Source organism: Mus caroli, unplaced genomic scaffold (assembly GCF_978045245.1).
Source record: "Mus caroli unplaced genomic scaffold, Mus_caroli_1 scaffold_5, whole genome shotgun sequence".
Lineage (NCBI taxonomy): Eukaryota > Metazoa > Chordata > Mammalia > Rodentia > Muridae > Mus > Mus caroli.
This window is the reverse complement of record NW_028227260.1, coordinates 86,437,892-86,460,593: the sequence shown is the minus strand read 5'-3', so window position 1 is coordinate 86,460,593 and position 22,702 is coordinate 86,437,892. Positions and strand designations below refer to the sequence as shown.

At 36.1% G+C, this 22,702-nt stretch overlaps 1 protein-coding gene across 1 annotated transcript in view; it reads left to right on the top strand.

Moving 5' to 3' along the window:
• The first annotated feature begins 640 nt into the window (after positions 1 to 640).
• The window catches only part of Dmd (dystrophin), a 2,436,643-nt gene continuing 2,414,581 nt past the window's right edge, over positions 641 to 22,702 (top strand). Inside the window, exon 1 of the mRNA XM_085838134.1 lies at positions 641 to 889. Coding sequence (XP_085694260.1) covers positions 883 to 889 — 7 coding nt within the window. The 5' untranslated portion in view covers positions 641 to 882. The remainder of the gene's footprint in view (positions 890 to 22,702) is intronic.

Below are 22,702 nucleotides of genomic sequence, written 5' to 3'. Positions count from 1 at the left end.
TTTCTTGTAAAATTGTAATTATTTACTTGCTGGGTCAGTTGGAGTAGAGGATCATTGAATCTCATTTCCTACTTTCTGATGAGAGCACTTGTCTGGAGTCAAAATACCAAGTGCATGTTTCTTCCCCTTAGGAGAAACACACAAAGTACCAGATTTTAAAAGCCTTCATGTGCAAAATAGCCAATATGTTCTTGAAAAATCCTCTTGTTTCATTTTGCTCCCATGAATTCACTAGGCAAGTTTCATTTTAAAAAGTACATCTTGTATTTTATAATAAAACAGAGGCATAGAACTGAGCACTCAATCCCCTGATTTCAAAAGTAGAATCAAAAGAGAGAGTTTTACCCTTAAAGAGCAGAGAAAATAAGTTAAAAAACAGTCTACATTTCACTATAAATGATATGATGTGTGGCTAAAAACTCTCCTTTTGGTATAATTAGGAAAAGAATCTAATCCAAAGGCTTTGTATCTGTACCGGAGCAAGCAGATACTGAAAGAGATTCGCAGATCCTCTGTTTTTTAGGCAGGAAGAATGCTTGTTAAATGCAGAACGCTGCTCCGGCTCATGTGTTTGCTCCGAGGTGGAGGTTTTGTTCGACTGACGTATCAGATAGTCAGAGTGGTTACCACACCGACGTTGTGGCAGCTGCATAATAAATGACTGAGAGAATCATGTTAGGCATGCCCACCTAACCTAACTTGAATCATGCGAAAGGGGAGCTGTTGGAATTCAAATAGACTTTCTGGTTCCCAGCAGTCGGCAGTAATAGAATGCTTTCAGGAAGATGACAGAATCAGGAGAAAGATGCTGTTTTGCGCTATCTTGATTTGTTACAGCAGCCAACTTATTGGCATGATGGAGTGACAGGAAAAACAGCTGGCATGGAAGGTAGGATTATTAAAGCTATTGCATCATTATGAATACAATTAGAAGCTGACCATGACAAAGCATATGTTTGAGAAAGCAGCTGTTGGCAGCTGGGGTTTGTTGCCGAGCTCTTCAAACTCTGCAAACAGTGTTGCTTTTACAGAATGTATTTTAAAATTACCTTGTGCTGCGTTAGATTTGGGGTGAGGAGGGGGTGTGCTTCCAACCTCAGTGAAACAGTTCTGGGATAGAATTCAGTGTTAGAAGATTTTAGAATAAAGTATTTTTCAGGGGTCTAGCATTCTCCAGGTAAATGATGACATGAGAGGTGAAAATCTACCCCAGCTCAGTCAGATGTAATTTGCTTGCAAGGACTGATTGATATATTGGCATATTCAGACACTGAGAGAAATGAAAATGTACAGAGTGTTTGGATAGGTTAGGATTGCTATACTTGGTTTCTATATTATAAGGAGTTTGGCTGTCAGTCATTTCTACTCATCAATTTCTAGCTTTTGACATTAATTCAGTCATTCTGCATTATATGAAGAAAATATATCAATATCTCCTGCAGGCTTTTCCAACAACTCCAGCATCTGTTTCAGCTATTGAACTGTATTCACGTTTTGCCAAGTTGATGTCGACCCAGCTGGTCTATCATTTCTCGCTTGATTACTGCTCTTAATTTCTCTGTATCAGCTTCTTTCAGATAGAGCTTTGAAATCTGTTAATGGAAAATGACAGAAAATGATAAATTATTGAAAACTAGAGCACTTATTTATTTATTTGGGATCTTAATGAGTTTTGCCTAACGTTATTCCCTGCCTGTGTACAATTACCAAAGCCCTCTTTCTGTTTGGCAATATTGCTTTCAATCAGTAGATTACAAAGTACTTTTAAACAAACATAACACCGGCCTGGATTGGATTTTGCTCCAAAAATAAAGTTTTGAGGAAAAGGAGAACAATTTATGCTTTTAATAGAAACTATGCCTTGTTTCAATATACTATCTTTATACACTATCATACAGATCTATCAGTGGGTGTATATTGGACTGAATATACTGAAATAAATTTTATCACCACTAGGGTAACAAGAAAATAAAACATTCAAAGCTGTTTTTAACTAGTGATTGCTTAAAATAGATGTCAAATAATATAGAAATAGATTTTCTTGAGTAGGAAAAGCATGATTTTTCACTAAGTAATACAGAAGCTTTCAGCTCTCTACCCTATCTCCTTAGTAGCCCAAGTTGCTAAATTACCCAAGTTAATAGACTATTATACACAAATATCTTATGTGACCTTTTGGTATACACAGTGTTGCTCCCAGGCAGTGGATCTTTTTTCTAGTAATTGTAATATCCCAGTCAGACTGGTCTAAGAACGCCACTGGCTGTTATGTAACTTTTTTTCTTCTGAATGTTAGTTCATGTTTTTCAATTACGTATTCCTCTTAGAAAGAGTGAGTTAACATGTATTTAAATATCAGTGAACCAATTGCAAACTGGCAGGCTAATTATACTTGTTTGTATTCATTCAAATTAATTACTAGCATATGTTTGGAAAAATAAGCAAGAATTTGAAGAGTACTTTTTTAACCTTGAAGCATACAGAATGGGGTCATCTATGTCATTCATAATTCATTTGTATAGCAGCAATGAAAATAGTTTTCAAGATGTGCAATTAGCAACAACAGATTTTAATAATATGGTTTTTAAAGTCTGATTATTTCTTTGTAGTACGATTGAGTCCTGTATGGTCTGTCCTAATACTTAGTTGATATTTGAGGCGCTCAAAGACTAACAGAATTTTGCATCCAAATCAGTGCTGATTTGTGCTAGAAGCCAAAATCTTAATGGTATCTAAATATTGTTTAAAATACTTCCTTCCCCTCTCATGTTCATTTCTCAACTTTTCATTGTGATTTTAAGGGGCAGTTGGGGAGACACTCTTTTCCTAAATTCTTTAGTAGAACTCTTCTTTTGTGAATTGTCTCCTATGAAAAATATGAGCTTCCTGCTTGCTCATACTGCACTGCTGTTACCATAGTTACTTACAAAAGGTGGAGGGGGTATTTGAATGGAGATAATGTAATTTAAATCAGCCACTGGACTCCCCAAACTGTGAATTCTTTATTAGTTTGTAGTTTATGCTTCCTTCATTTGTGACTTAAGAAGCGCTTGCTATTTGGTTCTACTGATGACTGGGAAGGACAGACACTAGGTGGCACCAGCTGTTGATTATTAATGAAATCTTACAGGCTTTGGGCCACACACCTGAAAAAAGCAGGCAGTACACCCTCTCTGATAAATGCATCTTAAGAGTTTTAGAAATGCTTGCCGATCTTTCTGGCTCTGGAATATAGTCAGCATGCAAAGTGAGGCAATGTACAGTCTCCAAATCCCAATTGCTTAATTCTGTTGCTTCTGAAGTAATACAGGGAAAAACATCTTTTAAAAAGATAGAAATTCATAAAAACAGAGAATGTGAAAGGCAGGTGGGACAAAATGAAATAGGATATATATCTACATATATTTCCAAGCCCTACAATTGATAGATTTTATAAATGGCTGTTGATATTCCTGTTTTGTACAAGCACTTATTGTATTTTTCCCCCTACAGCATTTGTGTGAGAAAAGCAATTATTTGTTTCTTTAAGTAAAAACCTCATGGAGCACCACTATGTATTTCCCAATTTAAAAAAAAATGCCCTTTGGTTCCCTCTTAGTGAGGACCCTCTCCACTGAAATTTCCACTTGTGATACACTTGCTGCCTTTTAGTGTGCCATACATACTTCATCTGGAAAGATGAGTTGGAGGAGACACTATCATCTAAGAAATATGCTTTGGAAGATTTGTTTCCCTCCATCCTATTATTCTCCCAGTCTCATACCATCCATCTTTTACAAATGAAAAGGGTAAAAGAAACAGACCACATATGCATGTACACACACACACACACACACACACACACCCAGAGAGAGGAGAGAGAGAGAGAGAGAGAGAGAGAGAGAGAGGGAGAGAGAGAGAGAGAGAACATGCATACACACAATCTTGATTTTTTTCTCAATTCTTTAAAAATAAAAGTACATTAATTCGTCCAGGAGGTAGCAAGCAAAAATTTAAAAAGGGAAGAATATAAATAAGGTAAGAGACTGAAATAATTGCTTGTAACTAGAAACAATTTTTCTGAGAAATGAGCAATATTTTCCATCACTACTGTTAACTAGGTATTTCTGAAGAGAATGTGGTGGTCTGGGGAAAGGAATAGCATACACAATTCTTCAATGTTCTGTTATCTTGACTTGGTAAAATTACTGTTGGTGCACATACAGACAGGGTGAAGAAATGCTTACTGTTTGATATAATAGACTGGTGAATAAATATAACTTTGTTATATTGTCCTGCACTTACTGTGACACTTACTGAAGCATTGCAAATCAGAAAGAAAACTTCACATAGGAGAATTGTAAGAGCTCTAGAAAACTGGCTTTATATGACTTGAACTTCATCTGTAAGAATATGCCTTTTGACCATGTCCTTGGGCCTTCTTGTTCTGTGAAATATTGATATGCAGGACCTAAAAATATCAGAAGAGATACCTTACTGTGAAGTAGAACAAATAAATATACTGAATTAGAAGAGAACCAAAGTAGCTTCGTAAAGAACCTGGTAAAGCCAAAATTCCAAATTGGGTTTTAATTTGTTTCATTGTAACAGATTCACTCTAGCCCAGGCTAGGATAAAACTGCATTCACCTACAGGTTACTGGTCATACTCTTTCTTCAAAGACAAATATAATAGGAATAAGTGTAAAATCCTCCAACAAAATTCAAAACACCAGTATGTGGGAGGGTTAATATTTAATATTAATTCATTGTGGGAGGGGATGAGAGGGAGGGGATGAGAGGGAGGGGACCAGTAATCGGGATGTAAAGTAAGTAAAAAAAAAAAAAAATAATTCATTAATTAACATGGCTACAAAATTCAATCTTAAAAAGTAAAATCGAGCCTGTATGCTGAAAACGTAAACAAAAGCGTCTGCATCCCAGCATTTGTAAAGATGAGTTAGAAGTATTATCATGGATTCAAGACAAGCCTGGGCTACTCTATGAGTTCAAGACTGGCCTGGATCCCAGTATGAAATAGTGTCTTAAAGACAAAAAAAAATGGTTCCAACCTAAATATTTGTAATTTATTTAAGAAAAGCACGAATGAGGTATGTGGGGGAGAACATCGTTTCTGGAGACCAGGTGGAGGGAGGTATGAAAGGAGGGCGGATCAGGAGAGGAAACACAAGTGGGCAGTTAAAAAAAAAGATTAAAGAATAGTAATTTAAAAGAAACAAAAAAAGAAAAGACAAAAGCATGGGTGATGAAAGTTTCTAGAAACTATAACACTCAACAGACACTGATTATACTTAGAAAGGTGAAAGGCTAAAGAATGGTGGAAGGAACAGTCAAGAATGAATTTCAAATGAGTTCCCTCAATGAAAAGGTGGATTACAACTACTTGTAACTCCAGCTCTTGGGTATCTGATGCCCTCTTCTAACTATGTGGGCTCCTGCAAGCACATGGCATGTAAAAGTATATATGAATGAATATTTAGACACCTATGCATAAAATACAGTGCTTTCTTTTACGATACCTAAAGTCATTTTGAGTCCTAAATATCTGGGAAACTGACAATTCTATGAGATAATTAAAACAATGAAACATTCTCTTCTGAGGCATAATTTGAAGGTCTTCATTGCTGTAATTGAGCTGTATATAATGGGGAATATGCCACCCAAATTTCCATTCAACCAGCTAATTGAGATTGTTTTAATATTTCTAAATAGATTATTAAAAGACTTCTTTTTCTTTTAATTTACTGATTTATTACCTTTACAACTCATTATCACCCATTCTTGTCCTCCCAGTACCCCTTCTAGAAAATGCTACCCCGGTTCCCCTTCCCTTCTCTTTTGAAATGGGCAGACCCCACCGCCCACCCCCTCTAAGAGTCAACTCTCCATACACATCAAGTTGCTGCAGGACTAGGCACAATCTCTCCCACTGAGGTCCAACGAGGTAGTCCATTTATGGGAACCGCAGGCAGGTAAGCAGGCAACAGGCTCAGGGAAGGCCCCTGCTTCAGTTTTTTTTGCGGGGAATAGCATGAAGACCAAGCTGCTCATCTGCTACATATATCCAGCTCGCTCTTTGGTCGATGGTTCAGTCTCTAGGAGCCCCCAAAGTTCCAGGTTAGTTTGGTCTTTCTGTGAAGTCTCTGTCCTCTTCAGGTCTCCCAGTTAAAAGACTAGCCGTATACATTTGTATTTTACAGAAATTATGGTGGCTTTCATTTTAAAACAGCAATTAACTGGTGATGACAGAAGTTATATGGGCCACAAAGCCAAATACTCTCTGGCCCTAAACAGTAAAAGCTTGCCTACACTCTATACAGACAAAAGAAAAAAAATAGATGTTGTTTACTGACTCAAAAAAGGAAAAATCACTTGAGCACCACAAACATTTTGAGAAGTCATCCAAATATTAAGTGGGCTAGTTAAAGATAGCTTATTAAACGGTAACTTGTTAAAAGATTGTAGTTATGGAGAAAAGTTTGATGTTGCTGTAGGTAAATACAAGGTTTCTGCAGTGATTGACTTGTGTCCCTGCACCTACTTGTATGGTAGGACACAGAGGGCTGGCTAAGGGGACATTTCTGGTTTTGATTTTTTTCTTTTGTGTTTTCTTTCAGTATTAATGGTTTTTATTCTGCCAGTATGTGATTTCAGCCTTAAGAATTTAAAGAAAAGTGAATGGCAGACATGTTAGAGGAAGTGGAAACCACATCACATCTTGCAATTACCCTTTCTTTCTTCCAAAGCCTATACATTTTCTGGGATTCTTATATTGCCAATTTTTGGAATCCATTTACTGTTGTCAAATGATAAGACTATCCTTGATCAAATATGTTCTAGAAATGATCAAAGACTATCAAGATAAAATAAATGCACAGGTTTCAGTGATTATAAAGAATTAGTAAAACATGCTAGAAATAAAAGTTAGCAAAGAGATTGTCAAGAAATTTTTCTCCTGAATTTAGGAAGAGAAGGATTTGTTTGATTTACAGGATAATTCATAGTTCGATTATAAACATAAATATAATGAACTTCCATCACAGATTATAATCTTTATATTTCTCCTTTTTGAAAGTGAAATCCCTACTTTTGTGGTGAAGAGGACAACAGTTTTTTGGTTTTTTTTGCAAGTTACATTGACAATTCCCGTAAAACCCTTAGGATTTTTGTTTTATTTCTATGTGAATGTTACGAACAACTATCTTGTGATGCTTGTCTCTATGGTAACAGATGCAAGCCTTTAAGGGTCTGAGGAAAATTCTTCCTATGGCTTTGGAGTATGGAGCAATGAAGGAAACTCACAAAAGAGGAGGATAGAGCTAGAGAAAAGCAAACAAGCCAATTGAGGAAAAAAAAAAATAAAAGTTGTCACAGGGAGTTTTTTGGTGTCTGTATGAAAACAATTTCATGACCTCTTAATCCATCTCAAAAAGAAATAACAAACATACTATAAAGTGTTTTTCTTTTTAAAAAAGGAAACAAAAAAGGGATTTTTTTTTAGTGTTATTTTCAATTTCCAGTTAAATCTGTGTAATGGAAGTCACACAGATTTTTCTCTTAGTAGACTTGTTTTTTGCTATTTAGAAAAGACAATTTCATCTTCCCTGAAAGTGATAACAGGAAGGCTATACCTCTGGCAAATTCAGTTGTTATACTATGATCTTTAAAAGGATTTTCTCTGTCTTGGTTCCCTGAGTTAAGAGTATTGAACACTAGTTGGAATTTCTCACAGTCACTGGGGCATCTCATGGAATTATTAAAGTGCAATGCCCCTTCAGTGTATTGTTTTTAAAAAGCAGAGTCAATTATGTCAAAAAGTATTGCTTACTTGAAAACTGAGCATGTTTCCAGGATACTTAGATGTGGCCATTTTACTTTCTCGTACTAAAATAATAATAAAAAGGAACTATAGGTTGTTAGTCAGGAATAGAGTACTTGCCAACCATGTGTGAGGTCCAAGGGACCATCTTTAGTACCACCAAAACATAAAGCAAGTTAAGAAAAAAATCCCAAAGAAGTTTGAATGTAATTGATTAATTGCCTTTCTAATCACTTTACTTTTTCATTATCTTATTTTCTACATAGAAAATAAGACATAAATATAACTGTTCATCTTTAGAGTATTATGTACTATGTGATTCTATATATAATTGAAATTAGTTGCATTTTTTATAGATTAAATCTCTCATAGATTTACTGTTAATACTGATTTTTGGGATGTTATGATATACTAATATCACTTTTTAGTATCCAGGCAAATAAGCAATACAATCATTACAAAATTGAGAATATTCACAATTTTATGAAGAGAAAATCAATACTTTAGGGGTGGAAAAGTTATAGTCAAAGTCATAATGCTTAAGATCAAATTAGCAGACATTTACTTAATATTTATTACTAGCAGGCTATAATGTTAAAAGCTTTAAACTAAGCTAAGTCCTTTCATTGTTTAGACTTTGATTGGAAAAGATTTATAGATGTTCTGCATAAATAACTTTTCAAAAATTTAATCCACTGAGTGCATATTAATAAAAGATAAGATATCTGCCAAACCTATTCACACTGACTTTAAAATAAATCCTAAAACAATAATTAACTATACTATTTCAGAGACACTTTGGGTAATTTCTAAAAGTAAGCATTTTATAGGAAACCATTTTTTTTCTTTCACAGCTCCATACATTTTACCCTATAAGACATACTAATTCCCGAGGAAAACATAATTTCTGTAAAGAGTATACTTTAAACACTAACTATATGCACTACTATTGTAAACGAGACTTCAGCATAAATAAGGAGCATAAATAATTTATATGTAGCATGAACATCCACCACAAAATATTTTGTTAGACTTTGAGGGTATAGCCAAAAGTCTTGGATAAAGAAGGAGAAAATAAGTAAAATGATAGCGTACACAATAGCAGTAGGTAAAGAAGAAATGAGGAGGTTAGAGTCCAGCATCTTTATATAGAAGGTGGGAGATAGCTGACTTATATATCTGAGCAGTACAGAAAATGTCCATATACATTAGAAGGTCAAAGGTTGTTGCACCTACAGGGTTGCAGATTTCTTTAGCTCTTTGGATACTTTCTCTAGCTCCTCCACTGGGGGCCCTGTGATCCATCCAATAGCTGACTGTGAGCATCCACTTCTGTGTTTGCCAGGCACTGGCATAGCCTCACAAGAGACAGCCATATCAGGGTCCTTTAACTAACCAGTACCCCGGAGTTCTTGACTCTAGCTGCATATGTATCAAAAGATGCCCTAGTCGGCCATCACTGGAAAGAGAGGCCCATTGGACACTCAAACTTTATATGCCCCAGTACAGGGGAACGCCAGGGCCAAAAAATTGGAATGGGTGGGTAGGGCAGTGGGGGGAGGGTATGGGGGACTTTTGGGATAGCATTGGAAATGTAATTGAGGAAAATACGTAATAAAAATATATTATAATAAAAAAAAAGAAGGTCAAAGGTGCTTGTAAGTTTTCCAAAAATAAATATTAGTATTATTTGGATACCTAATGACACACTTGAGAAGGACAGTCCTGTGAGTAAATTTGCCAGAATCATTCTTTTCCAGTCAAGTCCTTGTTCCTTGTTGCCACTCATTAGCAACACTTGTGGGATCAGGCATGGTAAACACTTCACAATCTGCTTTCACTAACACAGATTTCCTTGTTACATATTATGGGTAGAATTATCCAACGACAATAAAGTTGATTATTGGAAGTGACGCTAATGCTACTCTGATATTTTGTGGGCTTCAGGGTAAGTACAGAACCCATTTATTTTCTGTGACATGTATGAAAAGAAAATATTGAGGAAAAGCCCACCCATGACCTGAATGGTAGTGACCAGGATTTGCTAGTTTACCTCCCTGTCACTGCCTAACCACTCATAGAGGACCTCAAAGTGACACCAAACAGGGGCTATTTCTCCATTAGGTGACCCAGATCATGATTAGAGCACACCGATTCAAGTGACAGGATATTTCCATTCATCCAACAAATGTTTATTGGTAAAGTCTAGCAGCCCTGCTTGGTGCTAGAGCTATGGACTAAGAAACAGTCCCTGAGGATTTACAGACGAATGTGCTTTATGCGGATAAAAGGGGGGAAATATCTATAGTGACAGCTTTCCAGGGAGCAGCTGCAGCTGCAGATCCTGACAGAAAAAGCCAGCTTAGTAAGAGACAGGCTTCTTGGGTCCCTACTTTCAGAGATATGCTAAAACTTGGGAGTTCATAAAAGGACAAAGTAAGAACTGAAAGGAAAAGAACAAATTTGATGAAAAACAATCATTCAAAGGAACGAGTGAAATGACAAATTTGAAGGGTCACATGAACTAATGAGAAGCTTGCCTAACAGCTGCTGTTCAGCTTCACTAACATCAAACCTAGAAGGAAAGGAGTGAACTCTTGCAAGTCAGTTACAGACATTCAGATAAGTAGCTTTCTCTGTGCACTGAGCATGGGCCTCCAATGTTTCTCTCGGGAGGATTGGAAATGTGTGTTTCCTTTTACTGGTAGTTTTTGCTTCTATCCCCAGACACACTTTCCTATGCTATATTTAGAAAGCTTTTTACATTGGTTTAACTTGGTGTTTTAATTAGAAGCTAACTGAAAATATCTTATCAGTGTTTATGGGTAAATCCATCAGAGCACAAGTGATTATAAAGGCTAGGAGAAATGGAATCATCAATAGGTTAGGTTTGCACCTATACAGTTTTGACAAGAAGAACATTTATCAGCCAGTCTATGTGGACTTCATTTTCAGACTGCACAGTGTCTAGAACACATTTTAAGACATAAATTTACATTTTAGTTTGGAAGGTGGGATAAATTGGACATTTTCTGAAAAATAGGAATTTGCAGAAAGTCAGTCCCTACTCCCCCAAAGAGCACATATTTGAATAAATTGTCTCTAAAATCTCTGTCTCATACTTTCTTCTTGTTTCCAATTCTTGGATCTCTTCCCCGCTATCTAAGATGCATGTTAATGTATATGAACAGGCTTACATTTATTTGCTATTATTAATTTTTAATTTTTTAAAAATGGGTTAATGATGACATTTTCATGTGTGTACCCGATTTTGTCCATTCTTTCCACACATTGCCCACATTTGTCTTTCCTCTTCCATCGGGATTGTCCATTTCCTCTCCCCAAGCAGTTTCCATGTGTCTTCAGATCAGACACCTCTATTTTTATCCATGTATGTCACAGAAGTAATTTAGATAGAGAATAAGATAAGAAAAAAATCTCAATATACATTAATAAAATGATTTACATTAATTTAAAATGTTTTACTGAACTTTAAAAAGACACCTACATTTAATATAATAAATAAGTATATTTTCACAGTGAGATCCATATTTATCAAGGACAAGAAAAGAATATTGCCAGCATGTGAAAACCCCAATTTTATACCTCCTCAGACAATGTTCTCCCCCAAAAGATATAATATTGACTGAGCATAGGTTATTTTTTTGAAATGGTGGACATGAATTTGGTTTTAGTTATTGTTTGATCAATTGTATAAGGTGCCTTTGTACAAATATAACAGCAATTATTTATGTATGCTGGATGAACATTTGGATTGCTTCTTTTGGGGAACTCTTTTTTTAAAAGGCCACTCTCTCCACCCTATAATTATTTTGCATGAATGCTTCTACTTTTGTTACATGGTGCTAAAAATGAAAGTGTTAGATCATAGAAAGCCAAACGATCACCTTCAGATGATAATGCCATGCAATTTCTCAAGGTAGCTAAAATGTTCACTGAACCTTAATCATTCTATAAACATTATAGATAGAATGCTTATTAGAAATAATATAGATAGAAGCTTCGAGTGCTTAGTATTATTCATGTTTAATTTATGGTGTTCTGGACATTGTGATATGGTATTGAATTGGGGTTTCCATGCATGGTGTCTTTTGTATGATTAATGAGTTTGAGACACTTTACATGTTTGTAATATGAGTATATTATTTAACCTATTGTAGTCACATGCCCATTGTTTCTTTCAAGACAGAGAGAAAGAGAAAGAGAATGAGAAAGAGAAAGAGAGAGAGAGAGAGACAGAGACAGAGAGAGACAGAGAGACAGAGAGTGCATACATTTACGTCCTCTCCTTCTCCATTGTTTTAAATAGGATTTCTCTGTTGGTTTTCACTGTGCACACCAGTCTGGCTGCCTACATGGTTACTGTCTCTATCTATCTTCCCATAGAAGCACTAGGAATATGCATAAGCTATTTAGTCAGCATTTACACTGGTTATGGGTTTGAACTCAGGTCTTTACACTTTCAGAGCAAATGCTTTTATCCACTAAACCATCTGCCTGCCCACTGCATGCCCTTTTTCATTGATACACGTCTTTATTTATCAAATATAAAACTACACTTTTTCTGTGTTCACTGTAGGCTTTGAAAATATTTAAACAGAAAAATATTTGTAGAATCCTGAATTTTCATAGGTCAGAGATGCTAGAAGATACTTCATTTTTATTTCTAAGTTTGATGGATAAACTACAGAGAAAAAGAAACTTCCACAATTTTCCTAATAATTAAGAGGGTTTTTCTCTTTAATCACATACTTCTCAATTTTTGCTAACCTCAGCTTCAATTTTTTTTCTGTGCCTAAGAAAGCTAAAGAAAGCCATAATATAATTACAATAGTAAATATGTAGGAACACATAATTCATTTCATTGATCTCTATACTTAGCCAACTTTTGTATTCCATAAGCATGCAATATTTAAAGATATATTTTACTTTTCAAATCAAGTTTTATTTTGTATTTGTCATGACTTCATTGGATTTTTATTCTTGTTGTTTGCCTGTGTGTGTTTGTTTGTGACAGCTTCTTGCTTTGTAGTTTTGGGTGGCCTCTAACTCAAGATGTAGATTAGACGGGCCTTAAATTCACACAGATATGCCTACCTTTCCTTCCTGAGTGTTGGAATTAATAGTATGCAATATCATGGCCAGGAACCTTATTGTTATATTCAGCTTCTTATAGTCATTGTTTTTGCTTCTAAGTTTCTACTCTAAATTTGCTTATAAGTTTGATAATATTTTTTAATTCTAGTTACTCTTAGTAAACTAAGAAGAAAGATTTTTTTTAGTATTTGTCTTTAAGTGTAAAGAAATTTGTATTATGAAGCATAGTTACTAATTTGAAAATACCTGCCATTTACTGAATGCTTACAGTTTAGGTAGAGTACTCAATGGGCTTCCTGGATGGTTTTTATCTCTTACTTAGGTAAACCCAAAACTGAGCTTTGCTATTTATTCTTTCTACATCTAGAATCTATGCCTTGGAGAATTGGAACACTTTATAGACGCCTAGAATTTGAACCAGATTTATCAGACTTTTGACATCTCCTTCATTGTACAATCTGTGTCTGCCCACATGGAAGGAAACAGATGTGTGAGACTGACACAGTACTTACTGTGCTAATGAGGCACCTGAAGGAAACAGATGTAGGGAGAAAGATTTATACTATAACCTGCTTTTTGTTGTATCTGCCAGATATTCCCTGGGTATGCCCTTTCTCTTAGCACATTATCTACTTTTGCAAGATAGTAACCAGAGAAGCATGTTTTGGGCCCTAGTTTTTATTTCAATTTATTAAAAAAATGGAAGCATTGATAGGAACATTTTCTCAGTATTTTGTCTTAATACTGAGAGGAATGTTCATACCCAGAAACTAGATAGGAGTTGAATTTTTTATGTAGTCAACTATTAACCTCTGACCTTGATTTTATACAGAAACATATTCTGTTATTCTTTAGAATACAATTTTAATTCCAGATGTTTCTCTTGGCTATGCATTTAAGATCTTTCCTGGGGTACCTGAGACACAGTCTGGTCCCCATCCTTTGCTTTCAACCCTTTGTCCTGCCTTCCTAGCAAAACAGACAGTACTGCTCCCATCAAGCAATTGAAGCATAGTTTAAAAATCATAATTATAATTATATTTTCACTATTTATAAACAAAAGAAATGTTGGTAAACTAAAGGCCCTAATTCATAAGTATGTGAAATGAGATTTAATATTAACAAAACTAATTTTATGCTTCTTTTGTTTACATAAGAAGCAAGTGAGGTAAGCAAATCAGAAAACATAAAAAGGACATTTGAAGCATGTCCTTTAAATAGAACTAATTCCTATTGTTTTATATTAAATTTCTCTTAACTTGGCAGGTGTAGTTTTCTATACTGTCTAGTCCATCTAGTCCAGTTTCTCTCTGGATTATACTTCACAGAGCTGCTAGGCTCATCTTTTCTAGTAAAACCTTAATTGCAAATGCAATGTACCAGGGTATGTACTGCTGTGGAATCTGAGTCCCATTCCTCCCAGCAACTATCTGTAGCAAATTTGTGTAACTCCTCTAGAGTAGTGAAGGCCTCAAGAACCTGTCTCCCATCCATGATTTTATGTTTGCAAGTCAAATCTTATCCAGTATTGTGAAGCTCTTCTCCAGGTATCCAACACTACTGTAAGGTCATGAGAGCAACAGACATACTGTCACCCCCCCCTTGATATTCTTTTATTACTAATAGGAAATAATGGCATATACCAATTGCCAAATTATGGTATGCAGCGTGATTATCTTAGGTAAACCTGAAATATGTTTACTACTCCATTGCTTCCTTAATTTTACCTGCTCTCCTGCAAATGAGAACTACATTCTGATGGATGTACCAAAGAGGATGTACAGGACCAACCACAGGTAAGCAGAACAAATGTTGTACTGGTTAAAACTTAATCTTGTGGTTCACTCTGGACATTCTACAAGCTCCCAGGCAGCCTGAAATTCCAAAGAATAAAAGAACTGAAAAGATGTGTCAAATGATATGACATGTTAATACCTACTTTGTCTTATGCACAGCTCTGTGATGGGAACTTAATAAAGACATGAACAAATTCATTATTTTATAATCTCCAAGATCTTCTCTGAGGAGAGTAAATCTCTAAGATGCATAAGGGTATAACAAATTGGTTCTGAAACATATCCATTCTTTAAAATTACAAATCTCTGTGACAGGAAGCCACATGCCAGGAGTTATGTACATTTAATTATTTATTTTGATGATTTTTCACATCAATTTTATAATACTTCATTGACATTAAATACAATTTTCTTTACAGATAGCAAAATTGAATCCCCTGATTTTTATAAAGCACATTGAGCCTGACAGAATCCAGCTGTTATATGATTGTTAATATGTATTTTTGATATTGTGTTAGACAAAGCAGATCATATATTTTATTATTCAAAAAATAAAGTACCCTCACTATATTTACAAATACATTAAGCATTGCGATAATTTTGTGTATTTTGTGAGTAAACATTGATATTAGTTATAATAAGGGCCAAAATAGAAAGAAAGGTGGAAAAAAAACAGCAATCAGTTGTGCAGACAAGCCCAAAACCTATAATGGTCTATTAAAGGAACATTTGATTTATAAGTGTTTCCCTTTTGTATAGTATAAACTAATTTGATATTGATATTCATCTATGCTACCCAATAAATCAAGGGAAGAACCTTTGTAAGTTACAGTTTGGCAAACATGAAAAATAAATTCCAAAGGATATGGAAAAACTGAAAGAACTGATTGCATTATCATATGGATTATCTCTAGAACTGTTTAAGTCAGTATGGTGGTGTCAGTCAACGTGGGAAGCATCAGTAGTGAAATCAGAGAAAAACACTGTGCATGCAGATAAATCTTCTGATAATTTTGGTGGCTTTCAGGTGATCTCATTTTTTTCTAATATTTTTCATGTATAAAATGAGATCTGTCTTGAAGGTTGGAAAACGTTATATTCAGCAACAGTCAACCTACTAGAAAACCGTGTTGAATTAATTAATGTCACTGGATCTAGCAAGTTACATAGAAGGAGTAATCAGAACTCCATCTTTCTTGCCCCCAGGGAATAAATATTGATGTCCTAGATAGCCATATGATATTAAGCCTTAGTTGCTCATAGCAAGACCCTGTTCATCAACTCATAGTTTTTTAGTGCCTTTATTTTCTTCACTGTTTTATTTACTTGCTTCTTTACTATGGTTCTTGAGATCACTTGAGAAATAAGTTACTTAATATCAAAGACTTCTCAGTCACTGTTTCTGAGTAATCATAACACAATAAAACATGACATTTTATTAGATGGTTTTAACATGACACTTGGTGAAATATTTGAAAAATAGATAAAGTACCAGTATGATAAGAAAAATCTTTATCTTATCCAAATCCACAACTTCAGAGAAAAATCTACTTAAAAACTGAATTATCTACTTCATTCCTCTTTAGAATAGGGAACAAAATATCCATGGAAGTAGTTACAGAGACAAAGCTTGGAGCTAAGACAAAAGGATTGACCATCCAGAGACTACACCACCAGGCGATCCATCTCATAATCAGCCACGAAACACAGACACTATTGCATATGCCAGCAAGATTTTTGCTGAAAGGACCCTGATATAGCTGTCTCTTGTGAGGCTATGCCAGTGCCTGGCAAATACACAAGTGGATGCTCACAGTCATCTATAAGATGGAACACAGGGGCGCCAATGGAGGAGCTAGAGAAAGCACCCAAGGAGCTGAAGGGGTCTGCAACCCTATAGGTGGAACAACAATATGAACTAACCAGTACCCCCAGAGCTCGTGTCTCTAGCTGCATGTGTAGGAGAAAATGGCCTAGTTGGCTATCATTTGGAAGAGAGGCCCCTTGGTCTTGCAAACTTTATATGACCCAATACAGGGGAAAGCCAGGGCCAAGAAGTGGGAGTGGGTGGGTAGGGGAGCAGGGCGGGGGAGGGTATAGGGGACTTTTGGGATAGCATTTGAAATGTAAATGAGGAAAGCCCAGCATGGTGGAGCAGGCCTTTAATCCCAGCACTCAGGAGGCAGAGGCAGGTGGATTTCTGAGTTCGAGGCCAGCCTAGTCTACAAAGTGAGTTCCAGGACAGCCAGGGTTATACAGAGAAACCCTGTCTTGAAAAGCAAAAACAAAAAGTTCAAGGCCAGCTTGGTCTACAAAGTGAGCGCCAGGACAGCCAGAGCTATAAAGAGAAACCCTGTCTCGAAAAACCAAAAAAAAAAAAAAAAAAAAAAAAAAAAGATGTAAATGAATAAAATATCTAATAAAAATAAAAAAAAATTAAATTATCTTGGATATAGCCATCCCATCTTCTTTCATTGAAAAATGGCCTTAGAATTCACCTGTTATATTTCTATTACAATATATAGTATTAGAACAGTAAGGTGATACTAATTTATATTAGAAGAATTTATAATTTAAATTATTTTTATCCCTATTGTTTTGTTGTTTATACTTCATTGCATTCTTACTACTGAAGTATAATTCATAAGTAATTTCTATTAGGGTAAATGCTATGTGGAGTAAAATTCTATAAAGTAAGAGCAATAAAGCAATTATCTCAGAATGACTACTCTACAGAAGCTGGCACTGGTTACTGTAGAACAGCATATCCAGAGAAAATATGTGACTACTATTGTATATACCGGCACCATCTTTAACCTTCAATGATTTTTCTCCTATTCTCATCATTGCCTCTAGCATTATAATAAAATAATAAAATAAGAGGTTCTCTATCTAAGGAATGTATATCTTAATCTCAATATAGACGCCATGATGTAAAAGGATACACTGAAGTAAAGTCATTTTTTACATTTTTACTTTATGTTATGTATTGATGTATAAGTCTATGCATTTTATTCACGGAGAGTCTAGTACCACTAGAGTTGTGATACCATAAGAGAGCGTGAGATCCCCTTGATCTTGAGTTCTGGATGTTTGTGACCTGCCACATGCATGCTGAGAATAAAACCCAGGTCTTCTGGATGATCAGACTATGCTCCAATCCTCTGAGTTATCAATCATGCCCCTTTGTCAAATTTTAATAGAGAAAAAGTTTCCATTTTATTTTACCTGAGCTCAAATCCTATTTCCTTTTTCAACTGTTTTCTATATCATCTGAACCTTTTAATTGATCACAGCAATAAAAGTGATGGTGGTAGTGGTACACACCTTCAATCCCAGCACTCAAGAAGGAGAGACAGATGGATCTCTGAGTTCAAGACCAGCCTGGTCTAAAGAGTAAGTTCTAAGGCAACTAGGGCTACAAAGAGAAACCGTGTCTCGAATATGCCATACACAGAGTATCTGATAAATGACAAAAATGACTGCTTTTTAGTTTGGAGTGTGGGAATTTCATGATCAAATACATTTGAAAACTCAGTTCTGTTGAGACCCCTTTGTTACTTGAGAAATAGTAACCTTGCCCTTTTATACTCATCAGGTGGAAAAGACTAATAGTTCTCTGTAGGCTTATTATAAGGATACCTATTATACTAATTCCACTCATGATGACTAATCAACTCCAAAAGACCCCTCTTCCTAAAACTACTCCTCCAATACAATGGGGAGTAGGTTTAAAAATAAGAACTTGAGGGAACAAAACAATTTAGAATATAAAAACAATGCAGATGAAAGCAGCATAATGAATTAGGAAAGTTCTGTGGATTGCACATATGTACAGTAAAGAAATATTAGCTTAGGGGGTGGAATATAAGTCATTACCATGATTTCTAAAGGAAGACAAACATTAAAATGAGCCATATAAATGTGCAACTGTCTACTTTTAATTTTTTTTAATTTCTACTATATCATAGAACTTTTTTTAAAATTGGTTATTTTATTTATTTACCTTTCAAATGTTGTCCCCCTTCCCAGTTTCCCCTCCAAAAACTCCCTATCCCATACCCCCTCCCCTTGCTTCTATGAGGGTGCTCCCCTACCCACCCATCCACTCCTGCCTCACTACCCTAGCATCCACCTATGCAGAAGCATCAAGCCTCCATAGGACCAAGGGCCTCCCCTCGTATTGTTGCCAAATAAGGCCATCCTCTGCTACATATGCAGCTGGAACCATGGGCCCTCCATGTGTACTCTTTGGTTGGAGGTTTAGTCCCTGGGGGCTCTGGAGGTCTATTTGGTTGATATTGTTGTTCTTCCTATGGGGTTGCAAACCCCTAAATCTCCTTCAGTACTCTTAATTCCTCTATTGGGGTACCCACACTCAGTCTGATGGTTGGTTGCCTCCATCCACATCTGTATTGGTCAAACACTGGCAGAGCCTCTCAGGAGACAGCTATCTCAGGCTCCTGTCAGCACGCAATACTTGGCATCAGCAATAGTATATGGGTTTGGTAGGGCAGTCTCTGTATGGCCTTTCCTTCAGTCTCTTCTCCACTCTTTGTCCCTGTATTTCCTTTAGACAGGAGCAATTCTGGGTTAAAATTTTAGAGATGGGTGCGTGACCCTATTCCTCAACTGGGGACTCTGCCTATCCACTGGATATGGTCTCTACAGTTCTATCTCGACTTTCTTGGGCATTTCAACTAACATCACCCCCTTTGGGTCCATCTGGGACTTTCTGGTGGCTGCCCACAGTTCCCCATCCTCCATTGCTATAAACCTCTGTTCAATTTCCTGATCCTCTGGACTTCTCCCCTGCCATCTCCCATACCTGATCCTGACCCTCTTTTCCCATCTCCTCCTCCTCTCTCCCTCCCACATCCCACCCTCCCTCTACCTTCCTTTATTATTTTGTTCCCCCTTCTAAGTAGAACTGAAGCATCCACACTTTGGTCTTCCTTCTTCTTGAGCTTCATATGATCTGTGAGTAGTATCATGGGTATTCTGAGTTTTAAACACTTAAAATTGAGATATATATTGAAATCTGTCCATTACTCAATATTAACATAATGTGTACACCTAAGGTGTAGATGCTGAATAATGTGAAGTAGATGATATGTGACTATTTGGACCCCTAAATATTTTTTTTTTGCTTGCAATAATTTTACTAAGTAGGATATTAATTAGTGCGGGGCAGTGGGTGTGGGGGAATAAAGAGAGTGGGAGAAAACCCGAGTCCTGCAAGAGTTCCGGTGCTTTGGGCAGGCAGATGCGGGATGACTGCCGCCATGCTTTCAATGGGGTCCCTTGTGGGTGTCTGGCTGTGGGAAGCCATGAAATCCCAGCTCCCCGGGGTGTGGGGGGATGGACAAGGGGCAGTCCTAGATAACAGGTTCTCAGTCTCTGCCTTCCCATGCTGGATACTGCTTAGGAGCTGAAAATAAATGGGGGCCTGGGGTGGCTCGTCAGCCCTGAGGCTTAAGGGAGGAAAGGGCAGGGAAAGAGGGGGCCGCTGGATGGTTCTCACGTGGGCAAGAGTCCTTCGTCCAGTCTGTGGCTTGGGCGCAGCAAGGCCTTGGGGCAGGAGGTTAGACATGGCTCTTTAGAGAAAAGCCTATCCCATCATTCAAGCATGGAAGTCCTTGATGAGCAGAGACACTCTATGGTTTTAGAGCTTTATTGTAGAAAGGCAGGGAAAAAGAGAGAAGGTAGAAAGAGGGAGAGAGGCCAGCCATGGCCCCATGGAGAGAGGGGGGAAGGGAGAGAGAGAAGGAGGGATAGAGATGAGAGTAAGAAAGGTGAAAGCTTAAAGAGAGTGAGCAGGGACCAAGCAGCTCCTTTTATAGTGGGCTGGGCTATCAGGTAACTGTGGGGAAGAGCATACCTGGCTATAGTCAAGTAACTGTGGGGGTGGAGTCTAGCCAGAATCCCAGAAGCTTGGGACATTGTCTGTGTGAGTTATTGTCACAGAATCACTGAGTTGGGGACTCTGGTGTTAGGCACCCGACTCTGGGAACATGACTCGCTTTTCTGTCCCTTGTAGAGTTTTCTACTGGGTCGCTGGAGCAAGCCTCATTCAACCAAAATAGGTTGCCTCTCATGGCTCCTCAAATTAGAGGGGTGATAAGATGCAACATATTGTCATTCCATTTAGTATATTAATATGCAGAAATATCTAAATAAACAAATTTCTAGAGAAAAACGTATAATCATTTTAGTCCAAAAAATCGGTATTTCTTATAATGAATGCTAAATACATATTCCCTTTTATAACAAACATTACTATCACATGATATTTCTGCTATTAGTAATGGACAGATCTGTAAAGACACATACAACTTGGGAGTTAACAATGGATATAAATTTTATGTTTTTCTGTATTTAATCCAATTTACTTCAAATAAAATGCTCTTTCCTACAAGACAGTTGGCTGTATTAAGCACTGTCTATCTATATGACTTTATGACAAGTTTGTCCAATGTCATCTAATATTCTTTTTAATTATCTAATGGGAAGAAGAATTAATATGGGGTACAATATTCAAAATGAGTATTATAACCTATATTCCTCTATTTTATAATCATTCATTTTAATATAATTAGGCACTATGTAGTTTATTAAATTGTAAATGCCTTATGAATTATAAAATTGCATGGAAATCTGAATAATGGCAGTTATTTAATTACTATGTATCATTTGACAAAAATAATACTGTCTGTTATAGCTGTTGCCTTTAAATTATGATATAAAATAGGACAGTATCTACCTTATGAGCATATTTTAGTCATATAGTCAATAAGACTATAAAATATAGTCTTATTGAATAACCAAAACACTGCAGATAGCCATTCTTTTTTGAGAACACAAATTATAGAATAGCCATTCTTTTTTGAGAACACAAATTATAGAAAACAGTAATCTGGATTAAATAGATATTCTTATCAGAAAAATAAGCCTCCAAAAAACTTCATACTCTATTAAACATTAATTCAAAATAGATCATGAACATAAATTTAAAACATAAAAGAAAAATCTATATGTTTATGTGTGTGTGTGTGTGTGTGTGATTATGTTCTGCCTTTATCCAAAGGAAAGTGCATGTCATCTTAAGTTATATTTTACTATTTATTCCTCTAAAGATATTGCTATTGGGTTTGGATAGCTTGGTTTTCAGAACAGATTTTTGATCAATCTCTGGTGCTTATTGCACTGCCCCCTCGTTTCTTTTCTTGCCTCTTGAACTCATAAGTAAAAACTTATGAGAATGTGTTTTATTGTTCATTTAATTACAGTTCTTGATATATGATCACTTATTACAGGAGCACAGAAAATATTGTGACTTAAAATCATATTGCTTTTTATTTTCATTCAGTGTGCAAAATGGGTGATTTGGTGACAGTGACATGGCTCAGCGGGTAAAGGTGCTTGATGTCAAACCTGCTAAGCTAAGTACAATCTGCTGGACACACATGGAGAAAGGAGACAAACCAACATTCACAACTTGTCTTCTGACTCACATAGATGTGTGCTTACATGCATGCTCACACACACGCGAAAACACACACCAAATAAAATATTTAAAATAATTGCAATACATAATTTTTCAAGGTAGTACATTTTAAAAAGAAATTTGATAAAACCTAATCTTGACTCAAAATAACCTTTTCTAAGCTTGTTTTAGATGTCTATTTATTTCTTATGTATGTTTATGGATGTATATATATAAGTCTGCATTAGTTTATATACACCAGATATGTCGAGGCAGAGAAAGAGAGACAGACCCAGAAAGACAGGCAGAGTGATTATGATCAAAGACAGTTTCGATAATTTTTTTTTTTGTAGTGGTGAGACTTGGTAACCAGTAGTTTATGGGATTATGCAATGTAGGCAGGAGTCACATGACTGACCTGAGTTACTATCTCTAACCTCTCCAGAATTTATGATTCAAATTCTAAATGATATCCTTAATATTA